The 13,337-nt window shown below is 38.1% G+C and overlaps 1 protein-coding gene across 2 annotated transcripts in view; it reads left to right on the top strand.

Annotated features, from left to right (window-relative positions):
* Positions 1-413: 413 nt before the first annotated feature.
* LOC306877276 (cyclic AMP-responsive element-binding protein 3-like protein 1) overlaps positions 414-13,337 on the top strand; it is a gene marked incomplete at its 3' end in the record, with an annotated part of 30,924 nt that continues 18,000 nt past the window's right edge. Inside the window, exon 1 of one of the 2 annotated variants that reach the window (XM_079428937.1) lies at positions 414-792. In XM_079428937.1, coding sequence (XP_079285063.1) covers positions 691-792 — 102 coding nt within the window. In that variant the 5' untranslated portion in view covers positions 414-690. The remainder of the gene's footprint in view (positions 793-13,337) is intronic. The other variant, XM_079428938.1, reaches the window with a different exon arrangement.

Genomic DNA, 13,337 nt, shown 5'->3' on the forward strand with positions numbered 1-13,337 from the left:
AATTCAACAAATACATCAAGACCTATATGACGTTATTCAATGTGTCCTCTTGCATTGAAAATTCAAGTTCACATTTTTGCCATTTGAATCTCCTCCATTAAAGCATCTTGCATGAATTCAACATGACTAAATGAGTTTGTTTCATCAAGAAGGATTTCTAGGTATTTTGTGGTCATGAAAACATTGTACTATTACTTTTACAAGTGGAATTCAGATTTGCGTAATTGTCAGCCAAGGCTGTTACTGTAATGGATTCAGTCTTTCATGTGCGTCAATGGCTGAAGCGCTCGGAAATCAGTGCGCTGTCGCTTTAAATGAAGTGAAAGGTGGGTGTTACCATTGGCAGCAGAGAGCAAGAGTAGGGCGGAGACAACATTAAATATGTAGCAGTCTAGTTACCCCTTAGAGACTCAACGCAGATGAATGAGACAGATTTGGAAGAAACACGCACGGCCACATCGCTTTAATCACGTCCAATTTATCCGACACTTCCAGAGAAGTGTAAATGGGCAGATTATAGACGCTCAGTGGATGAAGGCGACTTGACCGTGCAGACGAGCGCACGTCGCTTAAACCACACATATTACTGTTTGCGATTTTTGAATTGGATTTCAACAGTTTTACGACCTGTCTCACCTTTGAGATATTGTTATTGTTTCCCAAGCCTTTTTTTTTTAATTCACAGCCGATATGGACACCATATTGGACAACTTCGCTTCGGACAAACTTTTTCCCAATTCCAACCTGTTGGACCTAGAGGATCTGAATGAGAGCGATTTCTTATCCAATGTGGTACGTCAAACCTCCGCATCTTCCATCATTATGAACAGTGGCAGAGAGGGAAAATGTGCAGAACCTGTCTTAAATTGCGAATGTCTTAAGAATTTTGTAACACTTTTTCCTGTGCTCATATTATGACATTATAATACTCTCTTATAAATTTAGAAATATTAATGATCGTTTTGTTATTATGACTAGATAAGATAAATATATGCTTATGCTTTTATTACATATGTATATGATTTATATATGTATATGATTTATATATATATATATATATATATATATATATATATATATATATATATATATATATATGCTTGCATGAATGTATGTATGTATAGCCTATGTATGTATATATGAAGGTGTTTGTTCAGTTTATTTGTCACACATGTCTGGGATGCTATGCTGCAAATTAAACATAAACAAGGGCAGGAGTTCTCAAGCTGTGAAGTTTGCCCAGCTGCACACAGATAGGGGCACTTTCCAACTTGAACCGGACCTTTGGGGAATGGGGGGAGGTCTTCGTTAATGTTATTTATTCAAACCACGCCCACACGCCGTAGCATCCTGTTTAACCAAACCACGCCTATACAACAATTCCAAACCACGCCCACGGATCGCCTCATCCTGTTTCTCGTGTCCGGCCACAGCCGGCGAAGCAAGATGCTGGAGTTATTGTACTTCGTGGTATATTTGCTTTCTGTTTGGAGGCCAGAAACACAACTGACGAGTTTACCTGGCACAGAAAGTAGGAAATTAAGAAAACTAATTTAGTGGGGAACCAATTCTATATAGGCTACCGTCACATTGTGTTTTTGTTGTTTATTCTGAAAGTAGGCTATCTGAATGATCAAATCATGCCAACTAAAAATCTTAGGTGATATTGACAGTTAATGTAATATATTACTGTGGGATAAAAGGTGTATATGGGTATACTTGGGGCAAACAAATTGCACAACAAAACTGTGACATGAAAAAAAAAAAAAAAAAAAATATATATATATATATATATATATATATATATATATATATATATATATATATAAATAATAATAATAAAAAAAAGTAGCCTACCCCATCATGTTGTTCCAAACCAAAATGATATTTTTCCATGGAAAACTGAAGGTGAATTGCTTTGAGAATATCCCAGCTTAATATATTGAAAGTAAATGACTACCCTAGCCTACTGGAGTGGTTGAGCTCTAAAATCAAAATGTGTGGGAAAAAAAAGTAGGCTATACTATTATTAAAAGAGGTCTTAAAAACAAATACAGACTTCATTCAGTCCATGGAAAAGAGCAACCAGTGCATTATTCCTAAAGTGTTCCACGGAATAAAGTAAGTCATACAGGCTACATGCGAGTGGGCAAATTAAGACTTTATTTTCATTTTTGCGTAACACATTCCTTTAATTAGGTCAGTAGGAAAGTAATATTTTGGTTGTTAATGCTATTGGAGCGATGCTTTCACTCGATAGTGTAGTGCATAGTGCATATGATCCATTAGGAGCCCAGGACACTTCTGCAGTTTCCACAGTGATTCAGACACTGCTGTGGCTAATGCTTCTACTGACACACATTCATGATGAATTTCTTTTAATCCCACCGCAGAGAGACAGAAAGAGATGGAACGAGTCATCACAAATGTCACTATTATGAGGCTCAGACGAGATGGAACAGTTTTGACCTTTATTTTAACAGGGAAGCAGCAGCATCATCTGGATCTAGTGTGGATGGACAGACAGGAGATGTATATTCTGTAGCCTCTTATGAGCTACCTAAGCCTAAATGCTATTTTCTACAATACAAAGTAGTTGATAGACAATAAATTATCAACTTTATAACTATATATATATCATACCTCATTAATAAAGAAGCAGTTGTAAGATAGATAAACAAAAGAAGATAAATATAGATAAAACTGTACCAGTGTCCTGCGGTTTGACATGCTATAATTCACCTAAAACTATTTTTTAAGGGAAAGGTCACCCCAAAAATTGTCTCATAATTTACTCTCCCTCACATCATTTGAAAAACCTGTATGGCTGACATTCATGTGCGGAACACAAAAGAGGACAAAGTGGACCAAAAAATGCCTTTTTTAATTAAATATCCCTTTAAATAATATTTTCACCACCTTATTTGATTATATATTTTTGATTGTATATGCATTTTGTGTCCTCATATCAATTTAGTAAAAATACATTTGTCACACTGCAGGACCTTTTAAAATTAACTTGTTAAAGTTGGTGAAAAACTTTCAAGAAATGGTGACCAGTTACTGGACCCAAATATATGTCTATGTAAACTGAACTTACAATCTTGAAGCTGAAATAAAAAAAAAAAACTAATAGAAATGATAATAGATATTAGATCAACTAGATAGATAGATCATTTAATCACTGTCTGGCTGTGTGTCTCTAATGAAATCACTTCCTTATAAGGATTAGAGTGTTAGGGTTTCTTATGAAGATTTTGCTTTAGTGCCTCTCTGTCTTTTTTTTCTGTTGGTTGCTGAGGATATTTAACGGGTAGTATTCAATCCAGATGTCCCTCGTTGAGTAACAGCTGTGCTCCAGTTTGCTCTGTAAGGACCTGACTAAGGGGAGAGTGATGATAGAGAAAAGAGAGAGAGGCTTGTGAGTGAAGGAGGCTCATTCACGGCTCCTGATAGCTGTCTGTGTATGTGTGCATGAGCGTATGAATGCCACTGTGCTCCTGTGTGGGTGTGTGAATGGACGTCTGTAAAAGACCACTCCAGACCCTCCATGGTCCCCCACTCTACCCCTTGGCATATGTGTGTGTGTTTGTATGTGTGTGTGAGAGACACTGGCCCTTGAAGGCTCAGTGAATGACTGCCTTGTGCCCTCAGAGAGGAAGCTGCTCCTGGGTTACACAAACCGGTTTCTGACCTCCTGTGTGTTTTGTTCATTCATTCTACCATATTTATAAATGCTAGCGGGTCAATCCAGCACTGTTGCATTGAGATATATTTATAACCTGGAATTCCTCCACACTGAGAATTTGTATTTGTGTGTGGGGGACCAAATATCCCCATAAGGATAGTAACACCTGAAATCATGTACAAAAGGAAAACAGATTGAATTGACAGTTTACCCACAAATTAAAATTTGTCATTACTTACCTAGCTTTGTCACTGCAAATCAGAATGACTTTAATAGGATCTGAAGACAACTGAGTATCATAAAAGTGCTTCATATAGGCCTATACGCATGCACTATATAACAAGTGTTCTTGTGCCATGACAGACAGACATTTAAGTCATTATTCCCTCCAGTGATGATTCATTCAATGACGATTCATTCAGACCACTTATGTGAACTGGATCAACCAATTAATTGAAAAGGTCTGACTCAAAAGAATTGCCAAAGTTTTCATTGACTTAAAGGTTTATTATTTAAAGGTTATGTCTCACACAGTTATTGTATGACTTTTGAAGATTTGGTATATAATTTGCTTTGTAATGGGGCCACATTTAAGCTATTTGTTGTGCTTTTGCATCCATTTTGACACTTGGATGCTTAATTTTCCTTTTGTGTTCCTTGAATTAAAGGAAATCATATGGGTTTAGAATGACACAAAGATTAGAGAAAAAACATTGACAGAATTAAAATTTTTGTGCAAACTGTTCCTCACCTATGCATGCTAAATAATGCTTTAATGAAAATGTAAAAAAGCAAATAGATTTGATTGGCCTTTAGGAATAGTGGAGAGAAAATATTATCTCAGAATAAGAACTATAGAAGGCAATGGAAAGTCCCTACAGTGATAGAAGAACGTATGTGTGTGTGCACGTCTGGCCGTTTAAATCACGGCTTTAGCGTAATTGCATGGCTTGCGCTAAAGGGTGGAAATCATTGTGTCTCACTCTACTGTGTGGTAAAGCTAAGATCACAGAGAGGATCTGTGAACCACAACAGCGCAGAAAAACCTCAGGCTTATTTAAATGACTTTATATTATATATCTGCTGTATTTCTTTGGTGCATCATTTATACAAAGGGTGCTGTCGTTGTGATTCTGTCTTTTTCTTTGGATTTATATTGTTGTTATTATACTGCTGTTTTTTGCCCAATTTCGTAAACTGAGAATGGATTTGGTGACAGGGAGAATGATTCACAGTGTTAATCTCATAAACAGGGTACTGTGATCTGTCTCTTTTGCACTAAAATAGAGAAGACATTTATTAATCTGGAAATCAGATTCTAACATTTGAGTGGCATTTGATCTCAGCTCACATCAAGCAATATCTGTGATAAGCTACAGGAATATGAAATCAGTTAAATTACTCGTGTTGCTTAACTGACACAGAGGAGGTTGTACTACAATATTGTCAGTGAATGTATGCAAAGAATTCAGAGATGAAAAATTGTAAAATACAAAGTCATCTACCAGTCTGACAACTTTTACCTGTTCAGTCACTTCCCACATGTGAGGAAGCAACAGAAACCTGAATAGCAAGGGTGGTGTAATGCTTCCCTCCGTCTTCAGTATTCTGAAGACAAGATGAGTCAGATTCAAGACCTTTCTTTAGAAGCACATAACGTGTTTGAACACTAGAAGAAGACTGGAGATGATATCTACAGGTTTGGCAGTCCCCACCCGTCTTAAAAGTCGTTTCTGCTTTGCTGGTACATCTAGAATACTGAGCATTAAGCGGCATAGACACCATATGTAATATCTGAAGCAAAACATGATGCATTTCATGTGTATCCTAGAAGGCAGGGAGTTATAGTTGACAGCTGTGCTCTTTTTATTGTGACTGAAATAATAAATTATGGTCTTTGATTAGTAGAGACAGACACCTTCTACCAAGAGTCTGGGGTGAATGTTGAAGGTTTGGAGTAGGGGGAGGTGAGGGGAGGAGTGGAGGAAAGGCAGCACATTCCTCTAGAACTTTCTCTCAGATGTAGTGGATGCTTCTGATGGAAGCTGTCCACATAAAAAAAGAGAAATAGAGAAAAAGAAAGAGAAGGAAGGTAAGAAGAGAGGTTGCATAATCTTCAGAATGACTGGGCCAACGATAAAGATAGTAGTGATACGGCTCTAACTGTTATTCTCATCTTAACTCTCAACATCTGTGAGCTACAATTAAGATGACTGTAAAGAATGAAGAAATTATGACACTCTCTGGGTGTGATACAGAAATAGAAGTTTAACTCTATGATCATGGAGTTTGATTCATCATAGCAGCCACATGATTTAACCCAGTCTGCCACCAAAATAAAGGTTAAAGTTTTTAATCAGCCAGTTTTTCCCAGTCTGTGTGCATCTAGAAGACTACCACTGTAATTTTCACATATGCTTAGTTTTCACACACATTCTTCATCTCTTCTGCACAGGACAAAGTATGACGATCACTCCCATGTGTTACGTAATTTTGTCATGTATTGCTCAGTAAAGGTTAAGTATGGCTGCTGTTGTCATACCTATGGTTTGGGTTTTAAATCTGCTCACATGATAGACATAAATAGAGAGAATAAAGAGTTCATTGAGGTGTGTTCTTACGTGAGCAGACATTCACTTACGCACAAAATAACTAAATCAGCAGTTAGTGTGTAGAGACTTAAGGGTGTGTTAGCTTTGGTCCTGTCAAACCAGATCCTTTCATCTTTTTTTTCAAATTGCTAGATGCTTTGAATAGTTTTGAAGCATTTGTAAAATACGTTATAGACAAGCAATTGTTCACCGATAATAGTGGGCGCTGACTCTTTTCACCCCGGCGCCTACCCTGTTATTGCAAAAGCCATCAAAATATATTTCATGTATCTGTTTTATTTAAATATGAACAAATAAAACAATAGCTCTAATTAGTATCTCAGTCACCACTGATTATTATTTGATCTCTTGAGCAAGTTATGCAGTTTTAAGTATACTTCTAAGCTAATAAGGTAAAGTTTCTCATAAATATTTCGTTGTAACTCATAGAATAAAATTAAGTAAAATGAAATGCAATATGTAACGGGGGTTCCAGCTCTGTCCTTGTCTTCAATAAGGGGTCCTTGGCCCAAAAAGGGCTGAAAATCTACAATTTAGACATATTTTAGTGCTTAGTGATATAAATCAGTTGTCATTTAACTTAACATTATGAACTGGTTTGAAGTGCTAAAATACCTGCATTCTGCATTCCTCTCCTCAGCTGATGTTTTAGCAGGAGTTCCCTGACATGCCAGAACTCCTTCTGCTCTCCAGGCACTCTCTCTATCTTTCACTCTCTCTGTCTTTCTCCCGAGGGGCTGCAGTGAACAGAACTGTGGATGTTGTAGAGATGTCAGCCAACTGCGCTGTTCAGTGACCCCCTGAAGTGTACTAGATTTAACCACCAAAGAGAGTCCTATCTCAGTTGAATTATAGAAACAAACTGCAAACTGACGTCATGATGGAAGGAACATTGCTATATATCCAGAACCTATCAGACTCAGATGTTGGTCTGAATTACTGCCAACTTCTTGATCAAACAAGAAAGTCTGAGCTGGAACACATTACATTACAAAGGTACAGAGGCTTTGGGGTAAGACGGGCAAGAGTTTACAGAACTTTTTAAACTGTATCTGCACTCTTGGGTTGCGTTTTGACTCCTGACCTTTGCGCTAGAGCATGTATAACTTATTCTTCACATGTGGAAGACATATTCTTAGCCCCGTTCTAAGGCAATGAGCCCTGCAGAGACATATGTGTACCCACTCTTAGCTCTGTCTCACCCCTCAAGCTCTGAATAAACATGTCAGGTGGGTGTCAGTGTTTGCAGGAACTTGTCGTCAGTTTACCTCGAGGTCTCCAACTCGGATATCCAGCATTGTTTTCCCAGGCTCCCTCTCTACTGAGGATCAAAGACCCAGCTGATTATGTTAATTACATTATGACTTTTAATTCCATGGAACAGTTTTGAATATGCAGTATAACAGAGATGCTAATGAGAGTTAATGTATTTTATTATAACTGCAATGGATAATATATTTAATTTGTAGCAAAGCTACAATGAAGCATGTTTCTGCCTCAGATATAAAAAGTCAAATGTAATTAGGATTTTATTTTTCATAATTGCAACATTATATTTCACAATTGTGACTTTCTCATAATTGTGACATATTTCTTGTCTCACAGTGTGTCTCACATACTTTACTACTACTAGTAGAATTTTTATCTCATCATTGTGGCTATAATTCACAATATGACTTCTCTCACAATTATCACTATTTCTAATTCTTCTGAATCTTTCTCACAAATTGTACTTAATTTCTCGTAATTGCCACTTTTTAATCTCACAGTTGCAGTTATATTTTTCATATTTGTGAACTGCAATTTTTTCCTCAATTGCAACTTTGTTTAGTTAACACAGTTGCGACTTGGGTCTCTTTATTATGACTTCATATCTCACATTGCGACTGTGTCACAAATTTGACCATTTCTTGTGACTATATCTAACAATTCTGACTTTTCTTATTTTGTTAATTTATTTTATACAGTGTGAATGACAAATTTGACTATTTCTTGTAGTTGTGACTTAATATCTCACATTAATATAATATTTGTCTTTTATTGTGATTTAACATTTCATAATGCGACTGTCTCAAAAATTTTGCTTTATTTTCAAACATTGCTTCATAGCTGCTATTTTACTTATCATACTTGTAAATGTATCTCTCACTGCAAATTTATTTCTAATAATGCATCTTTATATTTCACAATGTGACCGTCTCACTAATTTTACTTTACATGCCGCAGTTGTGACTTATTTACTCTCAATAGTCTTTTTAATAATATATTAAAAGAGAACATGAAAAATCAAAGCCTCATCTTTTCCTCGCTGTGGTCAGACAGGAACAGACTAGACTAACAGCTATTTGGTCTATACACAGGATATTCTTCTGCCCAGGGCTGTGTTGCCACAGGCTCTTTTGAGAGAGCCAATTTAGCCTGGCAAAATTACAGAGTACAGGGAGTCCTCTGTAGGGGGGATGGGGAACACATCTGGAGACCCCCTCCCCTCCCGAAATGCAACAGTAGCAGAAAATAGAGGGTGGTTATGGGGATTCCTCGCTCCTTAGGATATCCCTCTAGTTCAGTTGTGTCCTCGGTTCCTTTACCCTCTTCCTCTAACAGTTGCAGTGTCTGTAACTCACTGTCTTTCAGTCTCTTTTCCACGCTGTCACGAAAATCTAGTTCAGATGTGTCTATATTTCTCCCGTACTCAACCGCTCTGTCACCCACTGTTTCACCTCCAGAAGAGCTCGTCTGGTTTGTGGCCCTCAGTGGCTCCCGTCTGGAGGTGGGGCTGAAGCCCAACTGCCTTCTGTGGTCATGGTTCTCTTGCTCTGTGGCTGACAGCAAAACGTAAGAAAAATCTGGAACTGGAATTGGGAAACCAGAGGAAAGCGAGAGGGGGAAGGGACCTAAGAGTTTTATTTGGAAAGTTAGAATGGGAGGAAGAAGAAATGACAAAGAAAGAAAGGAAAAAAGAGGGAGAAGGGAGTGAGGGAGCAGGAGGAGAGCAGGGACTAGAATAAAACCTCTAATGCAGACTTTAGATCTATCACCTCATTCTCCATCTTATCAGTACTGCATTCAAAAAGGTCTCGTGAGTTCTAAACACAAAAACCTGCTGATTTGGTGAGAAAACCCACGTGAACCGATCTCCAGAGAGGTGGGTCGGACGGTGGTGTCTGTGTCTGGTGGCAAGCTTACAAAAGTCACAGACTGCAGCTGTGAACTTGACGCCATGCCTGTAATCTAAATCAGCCCTCACCTGTGAACACCTGCAGATGCCTGGCTCCCTCACCTGAAAACGCTTCGCCCATCTCCCCCCTCGCTCACGCGTCTGGCTCATCATGCATGCTGAGAGGATCATAATGAGCGTTAGTTCATGACTATCCTCCCTGACCCATCTCTGATCTTTCACAGCTGCCAGCTGGAATCTGAAACTGAGAATATGAACAGGCTTTAAGGTGCAGATGTGCTGGTTTGAAGACAATATGACTGCTAAAATGCATCCTCATCCTACATTCACATGTGAATATCCCTAATATTTAGGTTAAAAATGTTAAATCCAGCGCAGATGAGTTAGAATAGTTCATGCATGCTTCTTGGAAGAGAAAGCTCTAAATATTTAGATATGTAAATAAATAAAACTGATCAGATCATGCTGTGGCTGAAGCTGATGTTCATGCCTCACACGAGGGAACCATATTTTTAATTGCATCACACGCTGACTAGTGTAAACACTAAACATCTGCAAACTCCATCTTCAGTTCAAGAACTTCTCTCTCTTTTTTGCCACTCTAAGAATGAATCTTTTCGTTGTGACTCATTATTCTCAGAAATAACTCCTTTGCGAGAGGCACATATATTCCCAAACATTGTGGTTTTGGCTGTATTCCCAATTCCACTGCTGCTGGATGATTTTTATCAGCGTATTTATTTTTCCAAAGACTAATGCTTTATTTTCTTGTGCACCGAGCTGCTCCGTGCGCACCCTGCACTCCAGCTCCAAAATGACAAGCTCCCCTCTCCTCATTTGCATACTGAGCTCCGATTGGCTGGAGTGCAGCTGGAGGTCTGGAATAAGGGAATGGAATGCGATGAGTCGAGCAGCCGTGCAGTTTACCAACCCGCTTAGACCCGGACATGACCCAAACGTTACTTCAAGAAAATGGATCAGATGGAAAAATAGGGCATTGCTCAGCCTGCGCACACATGCTTTGCACTGCTGCAGCTGTGGTCCATTTTTTAACATTTTAGGAAGAGCGCCCAAGTGACAAACCAGAAATATTTTAAACGACAATATTGGCTAAGCTGAAAAAGTATATTAAGAATTTATATATACTGTGTGTGTGTGTGTGTGTGTGTGTGTGTATATATATGTATATGTATATATATGTATATGTATATGTGTATATATATATATATATATATATATATATATATATATATATATATATATTCTGATTACATGCACTTGTCTTTTCTCTTTGATATGTGAAACCGTAGAAAGAAATGAGATTCCTGTTGCTATGTGCTTCTTGTTTCAATGCCTTTTGAAGCTGTAGTACTGTTGGAGGACTTCTAATTATAAAATGCAGAAATACGACTCTCTCTTCCTTGTTGTACTCAATACAACATAGATAAAATCATTCTGTGTGTTTTATTACACAAGACTAAGACACGGATGTCGCAGAAATTAGCTCAAAAGCCCCAGCTCCAGTAATCATTGTGAAATGTCAACATAAATGCATGATGTGCTTTAGTGTGACACACGTGTGCAGGGTCTGATGGGCCTGTTGTTGTATAGGCCTGTCTGATCCAATAAGGCTGCTTGAATACCCACCTGATCACTGATATATTTTGTAATGTTAGGTAGCAGATTTTGATCACCAGTGTCACTTTGAACAGCAAATGTAACACAAAGTACCATGTTCCTTCAGTCTGCATTTTAATGCGAGAGAAATCATTTTATTAAAGGGATAGTTCACCTAAAAATGAAAATTTTGTCAAGATTTACTCACGCTCTGTTTGTTCCAAACCTGTATTGGAATTTCTTTCTTCTGCTGAACACAAAATTAGATATTTTGAAAAATGTTGGTAACCAAAAAGTTGACAGTAGTATTATTTTCCAAGAGCTGAAAGAAATTCATACAGCTAGGTTTGGAACAACTTGAAGTTGAACAAATGACAGAATTTTCATTTTTGGGTGAACTATCTTGTTAATGTCATTATTCTACCTTTTATAAAGGTTTACGGTTTACCTGTAAGCCTGAGATATTACTTGTTTTCATTTCTCCTAAAATTTGACCCTAATGAAAGAGACACACTCTTCCAGTTCTTCCAAACTCTTCTGGAATTCTTCCTCTGAGGAGCTTTCCAGATGTGGAATTTCAGGACTCTTGCATCAGCACCCCAGCATTGCATCATTACCATTGGCTCCTGTAAGGTCAACCGAAAACCAGACAGACACCACATAAGAAACTCTTAACTGACACTTGTCAAAACAGGAAAGAACTCTACAGAGAGATAAAACCGATTAGAGAAGCATTCTGACTGTCTGCTCTGATAACAAATGTACACAGGACCACACAGAAAGGGAAGTTGCATATGTGAATGCAGGTTTCCATCAACGTTCATTTGTAATAGCGATCATTTATGTTTGCATTTTGCGTTAGGCTAATGGATTGCTTGACAAAAATGTCAAAGCACTACTATGCAAATTAAGCTCAGAGTTATGAAACAGCACCTTCAGTCCGGATTAATCAAGTCTGTAAATATATCCGCCCCAGGAGCAGGAACATTTAACAAACTTCAAAGTTTTAGGGTGGAACTGTTTATACTGCCATGCTCAACCGTGGTGATTATCACTGCACTGACGGCAGGAGAGCTGCGTCATTTCACAAACTCGATCATCAGGGTGTTCCCAGGATGTCATTCATCAAACAACACGGATAACTGCCTTTGCAGGGTTTATTTCCTGCTCCTCTGCTTATGCATCCATATGATGAGCAACATGTTTGACCAGATACTGCGAACTTCAGTACTCCAATCTCCTCTAATTCTCAACTCGGGTTTGTTGTTTTGGACACACTGTTTGGTCGAGTAGGGACAGCCAGAGTAAACATTCATAACAGCACTGCTTTCCCAGTCCCCTCTTCAGAGAGGTATTGCAGTGGTTAGGGTTTTGCGTGGGAACTCATACAGGTGCTGGGAGTCTGGATGTGTGCACGTGTCCTTATGTGTGATATGTGCATAGAGGCTAGTTTATATGCTCACTGCGCTACAGGTGTGTCTTTCACACACCTGTCCCCTGTAGTTCATACACCAGGATGTAAACACGATCAGGTCCTCTCACACCTTTGTCACACCCTGGCTCAGCAAACACACATTCGCATACCCCCACAGCAGAGACGCACACACACGTCCTTCCATTCGCTAAATGACGACATTCATTCTAAACGCACTCATGCATAGAAGAATGCAAGCCTGTTTTTTTTATCTACCTTTCAGACACATGCACCTTAGGCTAAATAACAGAAGGGTTTTATCAGTGTTCCTCTGAATTTCAACTGTAACTATTTAAATAGGCTGTATATCAAATTAGCTTCTCAAGATGTTATTTGAGTTGATCTTTGCTTATAATAACATGATCAGGGAGTGGGATGAATTCAGCCAAATGATTATTTGTTCACGCATTATGGTTAGATACGCTTCAAAAGTTGGTTGGTAAGGTGTTTTTGAAAGTCTCTTATGCTCACCAAGGCTCTATTTGTTTGATCAAAAATACAGTAAAACAGTAATTTTGTGAATATATTATTACAATTTAAAATAGCCGTTTTCTATTTTAATATACTGGCAAATGTAATTTATTCCTGTGATGTCTGAATTTTCAGCAGCCATTACTCCAGTCTTCAGTGCCACATGATCGTTTTGAAATCATACTATTATTGATAATATCTTCGCTGTCGATTTTGATCAACTGATTGTATCCTGGCTGAATAATTAAAAAAAATGGAAATGAAAAAAAAAATTAAATATTGTCTTTGTGCTCTATT

The sequence above is a fragment of the Barbus barbus genome, assembly GCF_936440315.1.
Source record: "Barbus barbus genome assembly, chromosome: 2".
NCBI lineage: Eukaryota > Metazoa > Chordata > Actinopteri > Cypriniformes > Cyprinidae > Barbus > Barbus barbus.